We start from the raw sequence: 24965 nt of genomic DNA on the forward strand, positions 1-24965 counted from the left end.
CCAAAACTGAACACAGTACTCAAGGTGCCGCCTCACCAGTGCTGAGTACAAGGAGACAATCACTTCCTTAGTCCTGCTGGCCACACTATTCTTCATACAGGCCAGGATGCCATTGGTCTTCTTGGCCACCTGGGCACACTGCTGGCTCATGTTCAGCTGGCTGTCGACCAGCACCCCCAGGTCCTTTTCTGCCAGGCGGCTCTCCAGCCACTCCTCCCCCAGCCTGTAGTGTTGCGTGGGGTTGTTGTGACCCAAGTGCAGGACCCCGCACTCAGCCTTGTTGAACCTCACACAGTTGGCCTCGGCCCATCGATCCAGCCTGTCCAGGTCCCTCTGCAGGGCCTTCCTACCCTCCAGCAGATCGACACTCCCACCCAACTTGGCGTCATCTGCAGACTTACTGAGGGTGCACTTGATACCCTTGTCCAGATCATCAATGAAGATATTGAACAGGACCGGCCCCAATACTGAGCCCTGGGGAACACCCCTTGTGACCGGCCTCCAGCTGGATTTAACTCCATTCACCACAACTCTTCGGGCCCGGCCATCCAGACAGTTTCTTACCCAGCGAAGCGTACGCCTGCCCAAGCCATGAGCAGCCAGTTTCTCCAGGAGAATGCTGTGGGAAATGGTGTCAAAGGCTTTACTAAGGTCCAGGTAGACAACATCCACAGCCTTTCCCTCATCCACTAAGCAGGTCACCTTGTCATAGAAGGAGATCAGGTTAGTCAAGCAGAACCTGCCTTTCATAAACCCATGCTGACTGGGTCTGATCCCCTGGTTGTCCTGTACGTGCTGCGTGATGGCACTCAAGATGATCTGCTCCATAACCTTCCCCGGCACCGGGGTCAGGCTGACAGGCCTGTAGTTCCCCAGATCCGCCTTCCAGCCCTTCTTGCAGATGGGCGTCACATTTGCTGACTTCCAGTCAGCCAGGACCTCCCCGGTTAGCCAGGATTGCTGGTAGATGATGGAGAGTGGCTTGGTGAGCACCTCCGCCAGCTCCCTCAGTACCCTTGGGTGGTACAGTAGCTAAGAGACTGACTGAGGCAAAGAAGGCATTAAGTACCTCAGCCTTTTCCTCATCCTTTGTCACTTTTTTTTTTCCTCCTGAAAAATTAAGGTAGCAGTGTTGCCTTATGAGCAGACAAAGAAGGTAGGTACCCACAAGCTTTTGCTCCTCTCTGTAGAAAGGAGGTTAAGATATGTGCTTTGAACTGGAGGGGATCAGTTTTTAGGAATTATTTGAGAAGGGTTTTGTAGTACGGAAGCAGGAAAACTGGAAAGCAGATTGAATTTAACATTTCTGCCTTTTTTTTTCTGCTAGGGAATACTGGAAGTACACCAAAAATTCTGTTTTGAATTTTTCATACACTATAGTTCAGAGAAAGCCTTCTTTTAACCATTGGGAAAAATCTGGGTTTCTGATATTTTTTTTTTTATTCTTTGGCTTATTTTCATGTGTTCAGATGTCAACATATATCTTCAGGTTTAATGCAAAAAGATATTAATGTCCAAGTGTTTTGTGTATTGATAGGAAAGACTAAAAGGGATGCACTTAGGCAAGGCTCTCCAAATCAGAAAAAGGAGACGTCCTGGAAACCAGAAGCCGAAGAACTGATGTTGTCACAGTCTGGATTGGAAACAAAAGCATCTGATGCAGAACAATGTAAAACAAGGGTGATGCCAAATGAGGATTCGCCTATGCTCTCAGCTGGGCATCAGCAAGAGCGGACTGTGTCTCCAAAAAAGAATCTCAAGTCTTCCAAGTATCTGCAGTCAGCTTCAAAAGCTGCTCAGCATTTAGTTCACAAGAAACAAACTGCTAAGCAGAAACTTGCAAAAGATACAGTAGCTAAGAGACTGGCAGAAAGTCCGAGGAAGAAGCTTAAAAAATCTGGCAAGAAAAGTAGTAATAAAAAGCCTCAGTTACAAAGAGAGGAGAGTTCTGACACTGAACCTGGCGAAGAAGAGCTCGAAAGAGAGCCTGTAAAATTGGAAGAAGTGTTTACTTCACCTCTGCATCAGAACTTACAGACTTCCATGATTCAGAAGCTGGCTAAGTCTGACAAGCCTAAAAACGTATTGCGTGCATTGGAGTCACTTGGTGGTGCAAATAACAAAACTCCTGTAAAAGCACTGCAGCACCTCATAGACGGTGTGAAGAATTCTGGAAAGAAACAATTGTCAGCTAAGTCTTCAGGGAAGATAGCCAAAAAGATTTGTCACAGAGCCAGTAAAGGTGTTTGCTCAAGCCCTGAGGACGCCGAGTCTCAAATGGACTCTGACAGCTCTTCTGTACAGGACATGGCAAGAAAAAACCAGAAGTTATCAGATATGAAAAGAAAAAGAAAACGTAACACGCAACATGGACTACAGTAAGCTTTTTATGTAATTCTTTACAGGTGTGGTATAACTTGGTAGATAATTAAACACATCTTGTTAACTTTTAAGCAGTAATGGCCCATTTAAACTATGTGACAGTTTTGGGCTGGTTGAATAGCTAATAGAGAAACCAAGTGGTGTAATCAACATCTTCGTCTCAAAGGTGGGTGCCAAATCTAGTGTCTGCATCTGCATAAGGAAACTTGCGCTGGAATTTTTAAAATGTTCTTCCGGGACTTGAGTAGCAGATCCAGTTTAAAAACAAAAAAAAAGGCAAAGAAAAGACACACGTGCACATACAACCTCACCACCTGTAGAATAACTTCACTGTTAAGTTTGTTAGTTTGTTTATAAATTGAGAAAATACAGTGTTTAATTCTTCAGCTATATTTATTTTTGTGGAAGTAAGTTTACTGATGATTGGTAATCAAAAGAGGAAGTTTCTTTAATCAGTCTAATTGAGTTTTTAATTATTGTTCTTTGCATTGCTTTTTAAATTTTTTTTTACAAATGTCTTTTTTATGGTTCTGTTCAGTACATACAATTATTGATCTACAGGTTCTTTTCAGTAAGTAAAATTGACTTAACAGTAAATGTAATAATAATATTTTTTTTCTCTTCTAGAGATTCCTTTGCAGCTGAGAAGGCTACGAGTCGTGAAAGGTAATTTCCTGAGTTGTCTATAAAACTTGCATTTAATCCCATTTCTTCCTCACTGAGAACAGCTGTTTGGTACTACTACTGCGTTGTGTGTTCTACTAGTGAAGAACCTAGAAAAGGGATCATGATTCATGCCTGAGGTGTTTAAATATGGTGCTAATACAGTTAATAAACTAATAGAAGTCTTCTTACTGTCATGAATAAGGGGTCATAGTAAGTTTCTTGCCTTTGGGGATTTTTTTTTCCTTTGAGGCTTGCTTCCACGTTAGTGTGTGATTTTTGAACAGTGCTCCTAGAACTAATAACATCGTACTAATAAAGTTGCTGTTAAGTAGGATATACAACCCAAACTCTTGTTCGTGCATGTAGATATGCACATATCTTCTCCTTCATGGGATGGGAACTCAATAACAAAGCAAACAGGAGTGGCAGTCTATGAATTTATTAAATTCTTAAGTTGTAATTCTACTGAAAATTTTTTTGTTGTAAGCGAGCCTACTGCAGGCTTAATTGGACAAATTTGTGGTGTAGGTTTGCTAATCTGGCTTTGAAATGCATCTTCTGCAGTTTAGGTGGATCGCAGCTGAACTTCATTGGCATGGTAAAAGCAGTGTCGCACAGCCACGGATAGGGGAAGGAGGAAAGGTTAGGGGTACTAAAGCTAAGGCTGTAAGGGAAGCCCCGTTATAAGTGATTTGATTGCTAGAGAATCTCCGGTGGAGTTACATTAATGTTAATTATTGTGATTTTATGGGGGAAATTTTATGACAGAATACAGCAATTACAAACTATTTTACTGTCCTTCCCTTACAGTATGCAAAACATTTCTTTAAATCACTTCTATAATCATGGTCTAGGAGAATTGTTTGAGAGGTGATGCTATAGAGGAGAGGAGAAGGTCTGTTTCTTCTGGGAGGGAGAAAAAAGAAAAAGAAGTCACAGGATTTTTAGGAAACCTGTTTAGAGAGAAGGTGTGAATGCTAGTTTGTCTGCCTGATGACTGAATAGAGGAACAATTGATGAATTTGAGACCTGCGATTCCTAACTAGCAGTTGTTTGCTTCAGTGTTTAATCGGTACAGACAGATGTTTAGAAAGGAAAAAAAAACCCACCCCACATGATCTGAAAAAAAACTTAAATTTGCTATTTTTGATAGTGTTGTAATGTTCCTTTGACATTTAACATATTCAAGCAGGTGTATTTTTTTTTCCTTTGAAGTGGGCCCGTTCTAGAACATCGTGATAAGTTTACTTCCAGAAGTAAGTCTTGTGAACAGGATAATACATCTTCAGGTAATGTTTAAAGTTGGTGTTTTCTTGCATTGTATGTATAAGCTTCTTAAAAGCTGTAATTGATGGTACAGTAATTTCTGTTGTATTCTGATTGTCCAAGAGCAAAAAATGCAGATTGTATTGGCTGCGGTCATGTTTCTGCCAGCGTACGTGATACAGTATGCCAGCTTCACATTGTGTTAGCTTTGGAAGGACAAGCACTGCATGGTTTGCCATCACGCCTACCAGGACAAAGTTATCCTTCCAATATACTTTGAACAAATTTTTTAGACTCAGTTTGTACCAGTTTGGTGTGTTGCCATGTGATGATACCATACAGGATCACTTTAAGCCACCCTAGAACAAATTGTCCAGCCTTACAGAATCATGGCCTGTTCGCCTAAAAATATTTTGGTTTTCTTTTAAGTTTCCCTACGCAAATTGCACATATTGTCATAATGAATATGAGCCCTGGGCATAGAAAGCCTTTTCGTTAGTGTTTTAGAGCCAGTTGTGAATGTTCTTAATTCATGCAATGCTTTCTTCAGAGACCTAGTTTTGTGTGTGTTCTGGTAAGAAGTTTGTTCTAAAGTTAGGCTTGAGTGGTATAAAGCTGAATGACCTTGCACTTTGATCAATAAAATTATGTGTAGAATCATAGAATTGTTTAGGTTGGAAAAGACCCTTAGGATCATCAAGTCCAACCATTAACCTAGCACTGCCAAGTCCACCACTAAACCATGTCCCTAAGCACCACGTCTACCCTTCTTTTAAATACCTCCAGGGATGGGGACTCAACCACTTCTCTGGGCAGCCTCTTCCAGTGCCTGACTACCCTTTCAGTGAAGAAGTTTTTCCTAATACCCAATCTAAACCTGTCCTGGCGCAACTTGAGGCCGTTTCCTCTCGTCCTATAAACTTGTTACTAGGGAGAAGAGACCGACCCCCACCTCGCTACAACCTCCTTTCAGGTAGTTGTAGAGAGCGATAAGGTCTCCCCTCAGCCTCCTCTTCTCCAGACCAAACAACCCCAGCTCCCTCAGCCGCTCCTCAGAAGACTTGTGCTCTAGACCCTTCACCAGCTTCGTTGCCCTCCTCTGGACACGCTCCAGCACCTCGATGTCCTCCTTGTAGTGAGGGGCCCAAAACTGAACACAGTACTCGAGGTGCGGCCTCACCAGTGCCGAGTACAGGGGCACCATCACCTCCCTGGTCCTGCTGGCCACACTATTCTTGACACAAGCCAGGATGCCATTGGCCTTCTTGGCCACCTGGGTACACTGCCGGCTTATCAGAGGAATGGGTCTGAGGGAATATTTACTTGAATGTATAGTTTTCATGTAATTTTCAAGCTTACACTGTTTAATTACATATACTGTTTATCTATATTGGGTTTCATATATGTTTAAAGAAAAAAATGTTAGTGGGAACACTAACACTGGGAGTTCTGCTTGTATTACCTTTGGTTGCTTCTAGTGGGTATATTGAATAAAAGTCAGGAATAGTAAATGCTTATAGTGGTGTGTTTTTGAATATATTTTCAGATAATTCTGAAGACTTTAATTGTCAAGTAAGAAATCTGTTGTCAGACAACATAGCAAGGCATAATAAAATAGGTAAGATTATTTTAGAATACCTTAATGTAAGTGCATAAACAGAAATGCATTTCCAACTTGCTGTAAACTTTGCTGAAGGAGACACAGGAGAACACCTAGAAATGGGTTCATATGTTGATAAGTATTTACAGATAAGGCTTCTTAGTTCTTCAGGGTACTATAACCTTGCTGTAATTTTTAAGTTACTTTTAAAAACTTCTAGTGTTTCTTTTTTTATTACTGTATTCAACAATTATCTTTAACAGTCACATTTCCATTTTTCATTTACTATTGAGTCAAGACGCTGCTTGCAGTTCAGTAAGATCAGTAAGATTTTGAATTAGTTTTACACAGTGTAACTGAGGGTGCAAATAACCTGCCTTCTGTGGTGGACTGAGTCTGGATGGGATGGAACAATAGGCATGCAGTCGATTGTAGTCCCATACTAGTCTGCTTTTATTGTTTTTTATTCCCTTCATTATTATTTTATGCACAACACTACAGTTGTCTACCTTGAAAAACTATTTCAGCAGGGTTTTTTTATTTACCATTTTTATTTTTAGCCTTTAAATATTCTTGACTAATTTGCTCTCAACTCTTAAGGGGCTTTTATTCTTTCTTACAAACACTAAAATATTGAATCTTACTTGTATTGATATATGGCAGCTTAGCAAAATTGGAATTTGAGACTATGTAATAAGTAAGTCTGAAGATAAATATCTGAGAAGTCTTGGAAATGCGTGGCGTTTGTGTTGGCAAAAGTGCTGCTCTTCTGGACCTTGGAGATGGGACTTAAGAATCTGGAAGAGATGGGGCTGTTTGTGCCGTTTCTGTTACTCTCTTCTTGCCCTTAACCAAGGCAGTGTCTTTTCACTGTGGCTAATGAAATCCTTCAGATTTAGGCAGGCTGCTTAGTCTCCGTTGAGAGCTTTGTATTCACAGTTGTAGCGTGTTTGCTGCTCCTTGTGCTTGAGCCCCTAATGTCTGTGTATCAGTGATTCACTAAGATATATAGAATGAAATCTGAAGTCAGCATGGTGACTGTTTAAGAAAAAGGGGAGTGAAATACTGATGTATGCAAAAGAAGGCTTTTGGCATTACTCTATTCCCTTTTCCTGGCATGATAGCAATGTGATATAAATGTCAACTGGGAAGTGTTGACCCCCTGATATGGAACAACAGGAAAGGATACTCACTGTTTTCTATTTTTGAATTTTCCTTTCATGCTTAATGTGAATGATTTCATCCTTTAAATTAGTAATGCCTTCCAACACACCTAATGTTCGTCGGACAAAAAGGATACGACTAAGACCTCTGGAATATTGGCGAGGCGAGCGTGTAAACTATACGATGAGGCCTTCAGGTATTAGTTCCAAAATACCTATTTGCCTTCCCCTGACAGGGCAGTAAAGAGAAATCTGTGGGTTGATCTTGTGCCATGAAAGCTCTGAGGTGCTTACTATTTGTAATTTTATAAAAAAGTAGATTATTTACAGTCTCCAGCTATTTAGTCATCTTTCCGTGTAGTCTTTTTCTCTCCTGATATTCCTGTGTCAGCTAGAAATAGTATCAGCACAGCGTGTTAAGTACCCTTGCCTTAACTGTTCAGGGAAGAACAAAATGGCTTCTCTGTATTAGTAGGTTTATTACATCAAAGATTCTGTATGATACCGGAACAAGAGACAATCTACTGGATCATTCATTGGAGCATTTCTCTTTGTGTGGGGATTGTTCTCCAGAGCAGATACTATATTTTATCCAGTCTCAGTGTTAAATTCCCTAAGTGATAGATTGTATCTAGTTCACAGGGATTTTTTTCTGACAATTCAGCCTAATTTGGTCCTTTCCTAATCAGTGTGCTTGAAAATAATATTTCTTTGTGTGCCTAAAATTGATACTTCATATTAAAAATTGACTCTTGTGTCATGGCTTTCTGAAATGTTCTTTGACTGAAATATGATCAGATTCTTTTCAGAAAGTCTCAAGTTGCATTTCAGTCCAAAATACTTCATGCTGAAAAGCATTTTCATTTGTTCTGGCTTTCTAAAGCTATCTGAAAAGTTCAGCATCAAGGAAGTATATTCTCAACTGAAATGCTTGTTGGTTGTGCAAGTCTGCATTCTTGTAAAATGATTATGAGTTAGTGAACTGTGTTTAACTTTCTTTTGTTTCAGGAGGACTTGTGATTAGTGGAATAGTGTGTCCAGAAACAGAGCCTCACAGGAAGATTAAACGGAGGAAGGGTGGTCACAAGCAGAAAAGAGATGAAACAAGTATGAACACAGGCTTTTTTTCTTTCGATACTTTAAAAAAAAAAAATCTGTAATCAAATACTCTATTGCTGTAAGATTTTTCTCCTGTAAAAACTTGATTCTGTCTCTGGGTGAAAATAATTTTATAATGAAATGTGTTAATGTGATCTGATGTGGGAAAAAACTGTTTATATTTTATCTATGGCAATGCTGTATAACCTTGTTGTAAAAACTTTAACTTCTCAGCATTAGAAAGGAAGAGATACAGGACATATCCAGAAGTGTTATGGGGCCTTTAAAGCAGGGGTTGAAGAAAATAAGCTGTACTTCTGTCCTTGTTCAGCTTGTTGATTAATGATGCTGAAGTGTTTAGTTTCATAATGCACAGTTAAGGTATAAAAACTTCTGGTCGTTTTACTGATACCTGCAATATCACATCTGAAAAGGCATGTCCCGATCCAATGTCGGGGGAGGTTTCGATACGATCCCAAGGATGAGATTAAGATGCAAACGAGGTCAAATGCTGTACAACCTTTTGACTTTGACGAACGAAGGGGTGAGGACCGGGTAGGAAGACGGCGGGGGGAAAGAAAGAGAGAAAAGGAGAGAAGAAAGAGAGAAAGAAAGAGCGTGCTCAGGCGGGTGAGAAGCGAGCCACGTAGGGGAACTAGCTACCGACACTCCGAGTCCGGCGTTGTCCCGTCGATCAAAGGTCCAGTCGGTCCAGTCTCTGTGTCCGCAGGAGCAGCTTCCAAGGAGGTGCGCGGGGTAGGACGAGAAGAGAAAGAGGGCCTCAAAAGGCGCACGCGGCCCTTTTATAGGGCCACGCACATGTGCAGAACGGGTCTGCGTACATGCAGTTTGCGCTTCTGCTTTTCGCGCCCTGGTGTCTGCGCAGGCACGCGTGCAGTCCATGGCCCTGCCTTTCGCGTCCTGGCCTCCGCTTTTCGCGTCCTGGCCTCTGCGCAGGCGTGCGTGCAGTTCATGGTCCCGCCTCTCGTGTCCTGGTCTCTGCTTGGGCATCCTGTGGTAGTTTCGTCAGGGGCTAGATGTTGAAACCAGAAGATGGTGGTAGAACGGCAATGTCAAGACAATTCTGGTTCCATAACAGTCCTCGACAAGGCAGCATATGGTGTCAATAGAGTTTTAAGCTATTGTAGGTTAAATACAAAAACATAACAAGGTAGGTGAAGAGAGAGCTTTAAGAACAGTGCATAAAATGGTTAGAAGTGGCCAATAAATCTATGTTTAAACAAACAGGAACAGGAAACTTTGCTAGAGCCTCTGTGGCCAGTAGGTAATAAGTATGTAGGTAGTGCTCAGAAAAGGGAGATAGAGTCCAAAAGCCAAATGATTTTTGCTGTGCTCTCTGTGGAAGATTGTTTTGATGCTAAAGAACCTTTCTTTATGGGGACTGTCTAGAGCTTCTGTTTGAGACAGAAACATTTCTATGTGAAGTTATAGAACAAATAAGACAAACGCTAATAAACATGGAAAATGCCATATGGTCCTGACACAGTTCTAAAACAAATGAGGGCTTTTATAATCATTAGAGAGATAAGGAAGAAAACAGTCAATGTTGGTACAAATTCCTGATTTTCTAGGGCATTGCATGTAAATTTTATTCCTTACCTCAAAAAGAAAGTAGTAGGACTGGAGAAGGTTCAGAGAAAGCTTGTCAAAAACATGGAGGGACTTCTGTACGGGAAGCAACTACATGGTGAAGGCTCCTCAGCCCTGAAGAGAGTACTGCGGAGGTGTGAGAAAGACGTATAAAATCACAAGTGGCATGGAGAGGGGGAACAGAAATAAATTGTGGTTTGTTTTGTTGAGTGGGTTCGTTCGTTTGTTTTTAAACACAAGAACTAGAAGGTGTGGAAGGAAGACAGTGAGAGCTGGGTTTTTCAAACAGAATAAGGCAGCTCTTCTTACTATGTGCTCCCTGCCCCAGAATACTGTGGATAAAAATATTTATGTAGGTTCAAGGTGAGAACTAGATAAATTCACAGAAGACCTAACTGTTAATAGCTCTAAATAAAGTGTGTGAGCTCCATGTTAGAGGTGGAAAGTATTCCATGGAAGTGCCATTACACTACTATAGCATTTTTGGGGACGGAAGGGGTACCTCCTTTTGGCCATTGATGGAAGACAGGATCCTGGTCTAGATCAGCCTTTGATCTAAGTACAGTTTATGTTTTAATATAAATCATTTGCAGTCCATGTAAACCTGAGCTGTTAGTGCCCGTTCATACTGTGTCCTAGAAGAATTATTGCTTGCTTTAGCTGCGTTTGAACTGTCTTCCAGAAGTGATGGATTTCCCCTTTAACAGACATTCATCCTGAGACATAATCTTTTGCTAGCATCCTTGAATTTTAAGTGGTGCATATAAGGACCATCAGCTGAGTAGAATTTCTAGGACAAATTCCTAAATTTTATTGATATGATAAAAATTCTGTGGTTATAGCCGTAGAGTTGCACCTGTTGCTGCTTCTTTTTGGAGAGAAATGGTTATGTTCGAACAAAGCTATTTCAGACACAGTGACTTTCTTCCTACCCCTGACTGTCTTGGCATAAGAGTATTTAAGCAGCCACGAGTGCCTATTAGAGTGCTATAGCTTGCCTTTAACATCCTTTTTCTGACTGCATTTAAAGAAACTTCCAGTGCACTGTGGAGCTTAAATTGTCTGCTTAAGAGAGTTCTGCAAGAGAGCTTTGGGATATTTATTCTGTCATGAACATTCTCTGGCGTCTCTTTTCTATTTGAAAAGCGTAAGGTTGTCATCATCTTGTAGGCTATTTCCTTCTCTGGAAAAAGCCTTTTTATTATAGAAATCGTTCTCTGATTTACAACTTACGGTGAGATTCCTGTAATGGTATTTCTTGAGAAAAGGAAAATTGAGCATGTACTTATTCTTTTGAACACTTTATATCTTAAGTCTCCTGATGCCCATCAGCAGTAGGTAAAAGGAAAAAACTTGTTCTTCATACTTCATCATGTATTTTATATCCTTTTAATATCCTCTCAGCATCTGTTGCTAGAAAAGCACTTCTCTTAAAATGCAGATACTTTTGAGTAAATAATGTCATTAATAGCATAGGATAAATAGTTAGCATTCCCCTGGAAAATTCTTTAGGATTTAGAGACCCTTTATCTATTACACACAGAAATAATTCCAATGAAAATTACATTTTCAAAGAATTGTTAAGGATGGTTTCCTTTTATTTGAAGAAAATGTATTCAATCTGTTTAGTCACTTAACAAATTTAAGTACTTGTCAGTGAAAGTTGTGGAAAAGTTGTGGTTAAATAATTAAGTTTTTAAAATGTAGAGTGATTATTTTTCTGGTTTTGTTTTGGTTTTTTTTTTGTCTCCTCAGGAAGTGAGATACCTGCAAATTTGGATCACACCCTCGCTGATACTTCTAAGCCAACCGTTGTACTGGACCCAGTAACAAATGAGGAAGTACTTCTAGGTGAGTTGAGGGGATGTGACCAAGGGCCTTTCTGAATTACGTAGTAAGTGTTCAGACTGATAAGAAAAAAAATTGTTTGTGCCACATTGGGCATAAAAAGGTAAGCTGTTGAAATATTCATTGCTCTTCTGGAGAAATTTCTGAGGGAGACCCAAAAAGCGTCATGATTTTTCAGTTAAATATTGAGTCTAGCTCTTGGGGGTGTTGCACTGAAACAATATGTAATGCATATGATTTCATAAGTAGTTACTGAGCAAGTAACAAGACTAATTATGTGTTAGCATTAATGTTAATCTCCTGGACTTTTTTTTGTAGAATGTGTTAACACCGAAAGCAGTCACTCATGCTTCTTCAAAGATGAATCGGTAGAAATATATAAAAATTTGAATACATCTGCTTTTGCCAGTGGTAGATTGATTTTGAAACCATTTAAAGAAAAGGGACACCAGTTTGTCCACATGGATACAATAGTAAGTATGCTTTTTTCCTTATTTTTATAAAATGGGCTATGTAAACAGAAAATCTTAGGATGGTTAGAAGTAGCATACGAAGTTGACAGGTTTTTCAGGTTTTTTTTCCCCACTATAATGCAAATAGATACAGAAAACATTAATGAATCATTTCAGTTGTGAAATCAGTTATAACCAAAGAAACTTGCTAGAGGTACTTTGCATGCACGTTGCCCTGCTTTGCTTCACATTAAAGCTGTATGTCCATGTACGCTTACTGTCTGGATCTTGCAGGCGAGATAGAAGTATCAAATAAATAAAATTGGCCCCCATCCCCCTTTAAGTTGTGTGTCTTATTTTTCAGCAGGTTGGGGAAAAAGGGATTGCAGCTCTGCTAGCTTATTTGTTTTTTGATCTTTGCTACAACATGTATGCAAAACAAAGAGTATGTTCTCTTGGATAACTTTTTTAAATGTTTGCAAAAGAAACATCGTTAATCTTAGAACCCTTTGGCTTTCATTAAGGCTTTCCATGTTATCCGTGGCAAAATTATTGTTACCTTACATAAGACGTCATATTATCTGACTACAGGGGACTTCTTCTATGTTCCAGCAGGTAAGTACATGTGTTTAAAACCAATTTGTTGGAGGTGGATGAGACTGAACTAGCATGCTAGGAAGCAAAACCGAGCTGAATGATGGGAAGAGAGAAGTTTGAGCAGAGAGTATAGGGTTATGAAGAAAGGAATGTGACCCCACACTGGACGTGGGTTGATGACCTAACCTTTGAATGCAGTGATACAAACACTGCTTGTTACGTGAGTTGGCCTCAAAAGTTTCTGATGACACTACAGAGTTCTAAGAGTGAATTTCTCTTGGTATTCTGGTTCTGTCCCTAGCTATAACATTGCGGAAACTTCACAGACAGCTTAATATAGTGGTAGTTAATATAAATGTTTTGGTTACCATCTGTTTGCTGGTTTTTCTACATAAAATTATGAAAATCCATTTGGATCAGTTCACCATATTTTACGCTTTGTGTTTGATATATAGAAGGTCCAGAATATCTTGTTGAATGGGTTGTAACTTCATGTGGGTTGTTGAGGATTTAGACACCTCTGATTTTGCCCTTCTGAGATAAAAGTGGAATGAATTCCATATGGGAAGCTGTCCTTCAGTGGTTAAGACACTAGACAGGACAGTTGGTAGTAGCTGTAAAGCAGGCTGTTCGTAAAGCTGTAGAGAGCTTTTGTACAGCTTTCTTGCGAAGAAACTATGTTAGAAAATGACAAGCTACCACTTGTTTTTCCGTTAACTTTTCACCATGGCGTCCTGATTGAACAATCATTGTTCAGTTAAGGCTTGATGCTTTGGAGCTTTTTTTTTGTTTGCTTTAATCTTAAAAGTTTAGGGGTCTGCAGAGACAATTTTGGAGTTTGCTTTTTGGGAAAGCAGATTACCTAAACTGCTGAAAGTTCCATATGGCCATAAGGATCTATACTTCATTTCCATTCTTCCCTGCTTCTTGATGGCCTGTCTCAGTATGCCTGGATGGGCAATGCAATGTTTGTGGCGGGTGTGATCTCTTTGTAATTCATCAAGTGTGACTGTATATGAATATTAGGATGTTGCTCATTCCTGACATTCAGTGCCTTTTAGATGTTTCTGTATTTGTGGTCATGTTAGTATGCAAATCCCCAGTGAAGATCTGCAGGTAAGTTTCCATGTGCAGTTTTTATTGAGATTTTCTGTAGGAATAAATTAAAGTAAATTCACCTTAAAGTTTTCTTTTGGGTTTTGAGAGCTGAGAGCTCAAGCCTGTTAAGTTCTTTTCAGTAAAAATCTTCTCAGCAAAGATGCACTTTTTTCTTACCACAGGTTAAAATAAATGACACTAGCTGTATTCCTTGTTATCTCTTTGAAATGCAATGACATGCCTGTAAGAGTGGCATCCTAGATTAGGGGTTAATATTCCTTCTGTTAAAATCTATGAAATGAAAATACACTTGGCTGAAGACAGGACGGGACTTCAAAAATTGCTAGTGGTTTCTAAAGAAAACTGTCTGTTTTTATTTGTAGGAAATGGATATAACGTACGTAATCTTCTGAACGAAGAAAGTGTTCTTCTCTTCACACAACTCAAAAAAGACAGGTGAAGAACTTTGCAGAAAAGTTTGCTGAAACACTTTCAAGCTTTTGTATGTTTTGAAGTTCTTTTTACATACAAAAAGTGAGTGTGCCCAGCTTAATATTACAAATTAGTACAGAGCAGCTGAAATCAACGTGAGAAGAGTTAAGAACAAAATCAAAAGACCTCAGTAGTTTGCTATCAAACTGAAATGACATACTGAAGGGCCTCACTCTGCATCAGTTACTGTTCTTGCGTCATCCAAAGACAGAAAGATATACGTATAAAATTTGTGGCTAAAGCACATTGTTGTTCCAAATTGTATTTGTATGCCTAATCTCCCTAAAGATGCTTAGCATTTGAAAAAAATTTTGACACCCTCAGCTAACATCTGATAGTCTTAATGTCTGCCTGGTACAAACTGCTTAGAATAATCTCTATTTAAATGTAGGACCGTGCTGTTCACATTCCAGTAATTGTTGTCTAGGAGACGGGCTGCTGGAATGCTTGTGTGCTGGGGTCCAGCCGCCTTCTAATATGTTAATGACAGGCGTTTCTTCCTTGTCTAGCAGATGTATGATTAGTGCCTCAAACTCGAATTGTAACGTGGGAGCTCTTAAGTAGGAGCTTATCGGTTGTATCTTTTGTATGGAAGCTATGGCTTGATTAGCTCTGAACATTGTGGATAGCTTTATTTTGTGTAACAGCGATAGGTCATTGCCAAATGTATTACTTTAATATCGCCTTTTGTTTTGCTTGCTGTGTTCCTGGCTAATAATGAGGACCTTTGGGAAAACTGTAATTATACTGTATACTCCAGAAGCCAAGTCTAGACAGCAGATGGTATACATAGCATTTGTCTCCCAAGCTCTTCAAGGTTCCTTCTGGCTGAAGATAAGGATAAACTACAGCTATTCTGGTAGGGTGCTTTCTCTCTGGTCACTGCTATTCTAGAAGAGAAGGAGATGGGGAAAATTAAATTGGAATAGTAAACTTTAAGGACTTGAGGACTGAGTATTGACCTTGTAAACAGTCTTGACCATGATCTTTATGGTAAATCTAGAGTATACATTGAAGTAGGAGCGATAAATTGGCTTTAGTGCTTCCCTTAAGCTTTCAGCTGCTGGCTAACTTCGTGTGTCTGTGAAAGGGCTTGGACACTAAGATTACCGTGCCTCTGTGAAAGACCCTTTAGATTGAGGTAATTTTTTCTTACCATTCTCTTCCAAGGAGTAGTTGCTATGATTAATGCATATGTAGACTGGCAGTGGAAATACTTAGTAGAAGCTATGTGGCATCTTTGCATTCATGGCTAGGTCATGCTTAACTCTCAGAAGATGAAACAGAGGAACATACCTATTGCTATTTAGTTCTTCCTCTGTCTTGATACGAACTTTGTTGTCAAAGTTCAGACTGCACAGGACCTTTTTTTTTTCTTTTTTTCGCAGCCCCAACTTTTGTAAGCAGTTTAAGAGCTAAAATGAAAAAAAAAAGTCATTTATTTACAGCTGATAATAATTGGATGTTGGCAGCTTGTCTAAATTTTGGGCTTGGGTTGGTCTCTTCAAGGTCAGCAAGATTCAAATATTGTCCCTGCTGTGTTGGATCGGTACCAGATACCAGACGGGCACACATGCTGTCTCCACTGCTTAAGGAGATCCCACCCACTAAACATTTAGTTTGTAATTCTTTCAAACCCTCAGGCTTGCAGAGGTCTGGAAATTTGCCACTTGGAAGAAAGTACAGAGCTAGCATTAGACCAAAGATCCTCTGCTCCTTGCCCAAGCATGTCTCCCAGCGGTCAGGGCATGGACGTGGTGGTCTCCAAGACCAACAGCTCATTGGTTCCAGCTGAAAGTCAGAACAAGACCACTTTTCAGTTGTGTTGAAGGCCAGGGAGTTCAGAAGGAAGATAGCCTGCAAATTCTCTTCTGCATTACCTGTCTGCAGAATTGCGTAGCAGAAGGATACTTTGTTAAGCGGTTGGTGACTGTGTATGGACGATGGAGCTCATGGCCCTAAAGGAAAGCGTGGGTGTGTGTTGTCGTGGAGCTCAAGGCAGCCTGCTGCTTTCCAGCAACGTGTTCTAGTTTGGTGGGTTCAGATGAGATGTGATACATCGCCCTTATTGTATCAGGCACCGATGTGTCTTCCCCCACTGCGCCATACTGCAACTTAGCAGCAAGGTTTTGAGTGGATTTTCTTTTGGGTCATGAGTAAATGATGAGAAATACGTCCGTCAGGATGTTTTCTTAAGCAGAAGTACCATGTGTGCAGACCTTTTCCTGACACAGGCTGGAAAGTGGCGGATGTCCGAGTGCAGGTCAGCATACCATGAATGCCTGTTTGTGTTTTCCTAATTCTGTGGCTGGGAGTGTCAACAGAACAGGGTGGATTTGGTGAAGTGTGTAACTTTTTAGGCTGGATGGTTTTGTTGCCTCCTGGCTAGTGGGTTTCTTGGGAGAAATGTTCTGTACAGTTTGCAGAGAACATTTTGGAGTTGGACTACATCTCAAAATGTTTGTGTTTTTGTTTTTTTTTTTTTAAGTAGCAAAATCAATTGTGCCAAGCGTGGTGGTGTATCTAGGATGTTGCTTTAGTTTAGCAACAATTCCACTATTTGTCACTAGATGGGGCTTCAAGCACAGCTGTTTGTCCTTGGCTGGCATCTATGTTCAGTAGGGCTTGGTTTTTGAAAGGGAGGAAGAAAAGTATGTTACAGATGGAGATAAACTCAGTTGAATTCTGTTGCAAGGAGATGTAAATCAGTTTCCATTAACATTAGGACTTGGCACTGAACCTTGCTAGGTTCATTCTGTTAGCATGTATGTTGTACTACTTGCAGCCAGTTGCTCAAAGTTGTTTTTTAAAACATTAGTGCACAGCAGGAGTTGAGCTAGGCTGTTGACTGTTTGCCTGGATTGCATTTTAAATTGTTTTCTTCAACTTGACACTTGTAAAAAACTTGCTTCCATGTCATTAGCCTGAATATAGCGTGAGGAGATGCCGGAGAATGTTCTGAGTTGCAGGACTCCTGTGAGTGCTGAGTCGCGCAGTGTGGCAAACAAGAATTGGTTGTTAGTCAGAAGCAGCAGCTGATGTTTCACTTTTACCTGGTCTTGCTTTGGCTCCCGCTTCCTACATTTTTGTGTACATCAGGCCACTAGTAGTCGTGGGTAACCTTTGGTGGTCTCATTTTTTCCTTTACCAAATGGGACATTGCAAAGAAAGAAAAAAGCCTTCTCTGAAATGTGAGAAGTTAGCATTCTTCTTCCTGCGTATGTGTGAGTCTCTTTATCGGCATATTTTCTACTCTGTTGAGTAATCTAACTTCCACCGACTACTGTGGTGGTTTCAAACAGATACGTGGCAAAATTATTTAGACTTGGTACAATGCTAAAATAATAGCCCGTACAGAGCATGTTGTGGTCTGTAGCTTAAATACATGTTCTTAGGGTTTCTATGTTATTTGCCTGTTGCAGCTTTTAAAACAGGTTTTAAATTTTTTCGTAGACTAAAATGGCTTATATATTCAGCTCAGATGGCAGAGCTTTTTCCTTTACACTAGAATACAGAACATCACCTCTAATAGTGGTAGAGGTCTCAGCCAGGTTTGTGCTAAGCTAGGCCAAAGTCGGTTAGCGAGTGGTACCTGCTGTGGAGTGAAGCTGGGATCGTCGTCGTGACAGAGACATGGCCTTTCTCTGTTGCCTGTGTGGCACACATCCTGTTCCTGGGGGATATCACTCGTTTAGTATATTAATTCCTTGCTTTCTGCACGAGTAATCGAGAGAGCTGGAAACAAGAGCCAAGTCACATATTTCATCAGCTCCCTTCGAAAAAAATGACTTAACTGGTTAGTAGGTTCTTTTGAAAATCTATCTTTTTGTAGTTTCATTTGGTTAGAAAGCTGTTGCTGTTTTACCAAACAAAGCTTTTTTGCAGTTTAAAGCGGCAGAAGAATGGTTGCAAAACTGTCAGATATGCGTGCACATCCATATTTATAAAACTTTGTAAACATAAAATAGGAGAATATGAGCTGAGTAATTGCAGAAAAATAAACAGCACCAATAAAACTGTTGAGGCACATATACAGTTTCTTCTATTTTTCAAATACACAGCTGAATTGGTTATCTGCAGATGATTTTAAATTAACATTTGGGGAACGCAATAAACCTGGAGAGCTATTTCCTTGTTTCATAATAGCTGAAAAGGCATTTCAGCATGAAGAAATATTTCTTACATTTCCACTGATGTATAGACTCTGTTGCACGATGTCTTTTGTAATACAGGACTTACTTTAAGTGGTGATTGATTGCAGATAATACATCTAACTGAAGAGTATGGAACATGCCTCTTTAATGGTATTGACAGCTGTTGTAACTGAATATTTTAGTCTTTCCAGGCTGGTATGTTTTCTCTTCAGGATATCCTTCATCCATCACTTCATGGATGTTCACAAATGTAGTCAGAAGAGATCTCGAAGCCAAACGTTTCTCAGGTTGCATGGAAAAGCTTCATTTAGGATTTGACAACCAAAGTGATTCCTGTGGTCCAGTTCTAACATGAAAACAGTAGCTGATCGTCAGTCAAAACAATTGGCTGCAGATGATTAGGGAACGAATACGTTAAAAGGCGTGCCTGCAGAGCTGCTCTGTATTCTTAAGACCACCTACAACGCTCCTGCTCTGGTTTGCTTCGTTTAAACTCCTGTGCTCAAGTAAAGGTGCACACAAAAGGTTGTAAAACGACATTTACTTTCCACTTCTGCAGTCTTTTCTTGTTTGGAGCACAAGAGGGGCAATAATTGCAACAAGGAGCTGAAAGAAGCAAAGCGTTTACTTTCTCAGTCTGGCTGTTCGGTTGAGATACAAATCTAAAAGTGTTCACACAAAAACATACGAATGTCCCGAGTAAGATTTTTAACTTCTCTTTGCACCTCGATAGGTAAGGCCTTTTAAATTTGAAAGCTGAAGAAGTGCAGTCTTGACAACTATTTAGGAAGTTTATTAAATGGGTACAATAGCTGTTAACACACGTTATTTTATTTAGCTTATTACATTTTTTCATGGTCATGGTGTTTCAAGTTGCCTTTTCCTGTGTTTTCAGTAACAGTAGCTGAAATGAGAATTGATCAAGATGGCAGATGCATGGTAACGCTGTGTGGGTGTCTTCTGGAATCCAGGTGCCATAAAGAGGGAGAGGAAAGGAGTGATATGAGAGATGTAAACATAATGAAGAGCTACAGTAGTGTCCAAAGGTGTTGCAGACTGGCTCGTCTAGGTTGTGCAAAGGGTTTTCAATGGAATTCAATAACTTTTGGAAGAGCAGAACGTGACTCTTCCAGCTGGTAAGGGAAATCTTTCAGGTGTCGGTGCCATAAGAACACAGCTGTCTGTGCTGGTAACCTGCACGCTTGGTTTGGGGTTCTAGTAGTGCTATGATCACTTGTGTTTCAGAGCATTAAGTCATTTTATCTAAAACTGCAGGATTCGGCTAATGACCATTATGTATAATCCACTGAACAAGAGGCCTGAACTTCCTGAATTTTATCCTTTCTTTATGTTATCATCACTTTTGTGTTGTAGTACGGAGGGGGCAGTTACAAGAAATGAAAGTTAATTATGAAGAAGTTTTTTTCAAACACAATCTGAACTTGGAATTTTATTGCTGACAAAGAGGGGGCTCCCCTAGGATGCAGTAGCCTGTACACTGAAGAAACTAAGCACTTCTCCTATATTTCAGTTAGTGCAAAGTCAGCTCTGAGGCTAATTAATCAAAACAAATTTACAATTAAGCCCAGGAAGGAAGACTAATTAAGTAGCCAGTTAAGAAAAAGTGCTGAAGGAGGGTTCAACCTTAAGGGGAAATTATGAGACTCCCAGTATTGGCCCATGAAGGACAATTAAGTGATAATTGCAGAGGCCCTTTTGCATCCAGCAAATGCTCTCTGACTTTTATTATGGCTGATTTTCTTCATATTAGTAGGAGCAGACATTTGCCTGTTGAACAACTAAGCTTTACCGTGCACTCTTAAGGTAATTCATAGGTAAAGCACAGAGGTTGCTGCAGGAATAAATCAGAACACTAGCAAAAAAGCCCGGCTATGCTTTAAAGACAAAGTAACTACATGTTTGCTTTATTTGCCTCTTCATTTTGTGGCATACCGAATCCATCTTAGCATCCTGTTTAACCTTTCAAACAAATTACATGGAGTAAATTATCTTATCAGAATTTAGAGTAGCTTCGTTTTGTTCAGTTGCTAACCCCACTTAAGTTCACAGAAATCATTACCTTGTCATGAAGTGGCTTCTGTTGCTTACATCCTGCACCCATGCTGCATGACATTCTTGATGGAAAAAAAAGAGGGGGAGAACTATAATAGTGACATTGTTTTTACTGAAAATAATTTAGCTCCTCTTCTGAAGGACTTCTTAAGCTTGCAAAACATCTCTGGTGAGATGCTGAGGGTTGCAAGTGAGGTGCATGCCCCAGTCCTCCTCCTTGCCCATTTCCATGGAACTGTGATGCTGATGGGGTACAAAACCTGTCTTAATTGGACACATGCAGAATTTGCTTAATGTCCACCTTTTTTTTTGTGCACTTAACTGGAACTTGAATTATTTCAGAAATTACAAACTAGGGGTCTCCTCATGTATTAAAAAAAGTGTTGATAGTAATTTCCTTTTCTTCATGAAATCCTGTGTGCAGGTGCTGCCAGTGCGATGCACTGGGTCCTGCTATGCAAGTTGGCAGTTGTCTCCTTGAAGTGTCTGTCAAAGGTGCACTTTTGTCTCTTCCCCCCGCTTCCCCTTGGAGCAGGCTGTGGGATGAGGCATTCACCTGGCACTGTTTCAGCTCAGCTGCTGTATCAAGTTTCAGTCTGCTCCTTCATTTTTTGTCTTGTCTGCCTAAACTAATTTTTTGCCTTTTTTGGATGCGTTTCCCTTACTTTTTCTTTTTCGTCTTTGTGCCACTTGCAAGGATTGTATCATTTTTCTAACTCAAGTTCCAGATACTTGAATTATTTCAGAGGTGGTGTGCCTGAAGGTTCCTTTGCTACCTGTCCTTCAAGCTTTGTACAGGGCCTGGCAAAGGTCCCAATTTCTCGCTCAGAGGAGTGATGCAGAGCTTCCTTTGGCCTCCCTTCTTTGAAAGACTTTTGTGTAGTTTTAATCCCAAGAAGGTCATCTCAGGATGTCACTGGCAAGGCGTTTGTTGTTGTCGTCATCTGCCGTTTTCCAGACTGCAGAAGCAGAACTGAGACTGCTTCAGGCCCGCGTGGTTGCCCTTGAGCCTCATCCATCTGTTGCCGAAAGAATCCGTCCCAGCATCATTCCCCCCGGCCAGACTTCTCCCAGAGCATCGTAGCATTGTGCTTTCTGCTCCTCTTGCAGCACTAACTCAGCGTGCTGGTGACTTCCTTGGCCTTGGCACAATCCTGCCGGGGCTCTGCCATCACTTAGGCACCACGCCATACCCTCATTTTGCATTGGCAGGCTAGCCCAGGCGTTCACCTGCTCTTACATCTTCATTCCTCTTGCCGGCGGGAATGCCGTTTGGCTCCGGCTGGTTTTGGCACAGAGGTCTGGCATGGCAGCGTGTGCCCACTGCTGCAGATATGGATGTGGATGTATATGGCCTCTCACACCCCGTTGCTGCCTGACTTTTCTGGTAAATGCCAGGAGACAATGATCTTCCTGGTTTCTGATGTTTCTGCGGTGTCTAAGGAGGAGCCTGGACTGAATAAGCTGGAAGAGCTGGGTGGCCCTTCAGGATCACCTTCACACGTTTCTCTTGGAGACGGAGTGGGGACCTGACCAAGGTCATTTGACATATCCTTCCCTGGGGAACAGCTCCGTCCGCACAGCTCACAACCTGCTGTCTACTTATTGCCCGTGGGCGGGAGCGTGCGCTTGCAAAGTACCTCATAGTGTTTGGGCACACGCGTGGCGTCCTCATTCTTATCGCTCTGGTTGCTGTGGAGAGGGCAAGAGGTACGGAAGAGATCGGGAGACAGACGCTCATGTGTGGGGAAACAGAGCTTATCTGAATCCAGGGCAGCCGGCTCTAGGTGGTCCTGCTTGAGCAGGAGGGTGGGACCAGATGAGCTCCGGAGGTCCCTTCCAACCTCAACCGTTCCGTGAAAGGGGAGGCTCCCATGCTATGGAAGCTGCTCCTCTGTAAGTTTCGTTCACGCTTGTGTTGGGAGGACCCTTACGTGGAGGCACCTCAAGTGGAGGGCCTTTTCCGTGTCACGCGGCAGCCATGAATGTGCCAGCCGGAAGAGCGTGCGTGCGGGGCGTGCCGGGGTGCTGGGCCGCTGCTGAGCAGCCACGGTTCTTCCTTTCTCTGTAGGAAAAGACAAAACGTGCATACTGAGTGGGGTTACAGCGGTCAGCTCTAACTCGCCCCTTCTGGGCTTTGCTCTGAGGCGTCCCCCTAAGGCAGACACGTACCTGGGTTTGATGAGGAGTCCACTGGGCAGTTTTGGGGAATTAGCTAACAATTTTCTGCATATATACCCCAAAACATTTTAGCATAAGATATTTTGATAGGGGGCTGTTATTTTCACTTGCAAGTCTTAACAGCAGTCTTCATTCTGTACGGGGGCTTTCAACCAGCTTGAAAGTCTGGCATCTTGTGCCGTCCGGGCTGTCCAGTGGCTGCTTTTTCCATGTCACTCTGCATCTGGGGGAGTAATCCTCAGCTGTCACTTGACGGGGTGAGTTGCATCAGACGTTATTCTCTCAGCTGGCAACGGTTTCAATTCTTGGACTTTTCCCCGCTGTCAGCAGCTTTGTGTGGCCTTTGGGACTGTAAATCATAGATTGTGGACCATTTGTCTAAACGTGAGCTTAAGTGAATTAAAATACACACCAGATTTTTATAAAAATAGTATGAAACTCACAGGGACATTAACTACTGAGGCCTCTTGGTCCTGCACAAAATACAACATTTCATATTAGAGACAGCACAAGAAAATACAGGCAGAGCAAGTGTGGGTGTCACAGCCAGGTGTGGCTTTGACAGCTCCCAACTTTGCACAGAGGAACGCATTCGTTAGAGACCACTGTTAGCTAAATTAAATTAAGCTAATGTGCTCTTCCGAGCATAATGGAAACGATACTAATATTTTTATTGATTTGCCACTGGAGTGTGTGAATGCTCTAATGTCCTTGCTGCTGTGAGTACAATCTGCAGTTGTTCCACTTCGCTGTGTAGTAACTCCCTAGTATTACGGCACAGTCAGGCCCTTTTCTAACTGTGTTAATTTGAACTAATTTCTATTCTTTTCATAATTTAGACCAAAAGCAAGAAGCATGTTGTTGGAGACCTCTTCCCCGTAACGTCGCCTGCAAATTGAAGATCATCTAACGCGAAGGAGTTCTAAAGAACACTGTAACTACCATCCAACTGGAAATACACCCCAGCTTTAGGAGCACGTTGTTTTATTGATCTTACAAGATCTTTCTCCGGTGTAAATTGTAAATACATGGTTTCTTACAAATTATTTTTTCTTTTGTATCAATAAATATTAAATAATGCAAATCAGTTTTGATTTTTTAAATTTCTAAATCATTTAAGAATTAATTTTCTAGTAGTCATGCGGTTTTGAAAATGCAGGTAATTGCCTGAGTTTGACTTGTAAATATTTATAAATAATGTCAGCTACCTTGAGTGGCTTCAAGGACGTCACCAACAGTGAAATCTTTCAACTGCTCCGTTGGAGTTGTTGGAACTCTTAAAAGGAGTTTGAAAGTAAATATTTTTCATAGAATAGAATCATAGCATCGTTTAGGTTGGAAAAGACCCTTAAGATCAGCAAGTCCAACCGTTAACCTAGCACTGCCAAGTCCACCACTAAACCGTGTCCTCAAGCACCACGTCTACCCTTCTTTTAAATACCTCCAGGGATGGGGACTCAACCACTTCCCTGGGCAGCCTCTTCCAGTGCCTGACTGCCCTTTCGGTGAAGAAGTTTTTTCTAATATCCAACCTAAACCTCCCCTGGCGCAGCTTGAGGCCGTTTCCTCTTGTCCTATCACTTGTTACCTGGGAGAAGAGACCGACCCCCACCTGGCTACAACCTCCTTTCAGGCAGTTGTAGAGAGCAATAAGGTCTCCCCTCAGCCTCCTCCAGACCAAACAACCCCAGTTCCCTCAGCCGCTCCTCATCAGACTTGTGCTCTAGACCCTTCACCGGCTTCAGTGCCCTTCTTTGGTCAAGCTCTAGTACCTCGCTGTCCTCCTTGTAGTGAGGGGCCCAACACTGAACACAGTACTCGAGGTGCCGCCTCACCAGTGCCGAGTACAGGGGCACTATCACCTCCCTGGTCCTGCTGGCCGCACTATTCCTGACACAAGCCAGGATGCCATTGGCCCTCTTGGCCACCTGAGCACACTGCTGGCTCATGTTCAGGCAGCTGTCAACCAACACCCCCAGGTCCTTTTCTGCCAGGCAGCTCTCCAGCCACTCTTCCCCCAGCCTGTAGCGTTGCATGGGGTTGTTGTGACCCAAGTGCAGGACCCCGCACTCAGCCTTGTTGAATCTCCGATGCCAACGCAGATTAGCTTTGAAAAAACAATGTTCCTCGTTGACAGCGGCTTTGGTTCCACTTTGAATCCCTGCTGTCCCTGCCATAGTTATGCAGAAACTCCAGGTTGAAATGTTGCAGAATTCTTTTAGTTTACAGGTAAATCATAAACCAAGCTACGTTCTGCGGCAGTGTCGCCATCATTCAGTGCTCT

General features: G+C 41.4%; 1 protein-coding gene across 2 annotated transcripts in view; it reads left to right on the forward strand.

The window, feature by feature from the left end:
- Window positions 1-23739, forward strand: part of CENPC (centromere protein C) — a 37311-nt gene extending 13572 nt beyond the window's left edge. For both annotated transcript variants that reach the window (XM_087735843.1, XM_087735844.1), the window contains 11 exons: window positions 1538-2378; window positions 3010-3048; window positions 4264-4337; window positions 5861-5932; window positions 7170-7274; window positions 8086-8184; window positions 11542-11637; window positions 11953-12107; window positions 12611-12701; window positions 14165-14237; window positions 23521-23739. In XM_087735843.1, coding sequence (XP_087591969.1) covers window positions 1538-2378; window positions 3010-3048; window positions 4264-4337; window positions 5861-5932; window positions 7170-7274; window positions 8086-8184; window positions 11542-11637; window positions 11953-12107; window positions 12611-12701; window positions 14165-14237; window positions 23521-23563 — 1688 coding nt within the window. In that variant the 3' untranslated portion in view covers window positions 23564-23739. The remainder of the gene's footprint in view (window positions 1-1537; window positions 2379-3009; window positions 3049-4263; window positions 4338-5860; window positions 5933-7169; window positions 7275-8085; window positions 8185-11541; window positions 11638-11952; window positions 12108-12610; window positions 12702-14164; window positions 14238-23520) is intronic.
- Window positions 23740-24965: the final 1226 nt, after the last annotated feature.

This window comes from Nipponia nippon, unplaced genomic scaffold (assembly GCF_047370975.1).
Source record: "Nipponia nippon isolate SJK-2023a ecotype South Korea unplaced genomic scaffold, ASM4737097v1 scaffold_6, whole genome shotgun sequence".
NCBI lineage: Eukaryota > Metazoa > Chordata > Aves > Pelecaniformes > Threskiornithidae > Nipponia > Nipponia nippon.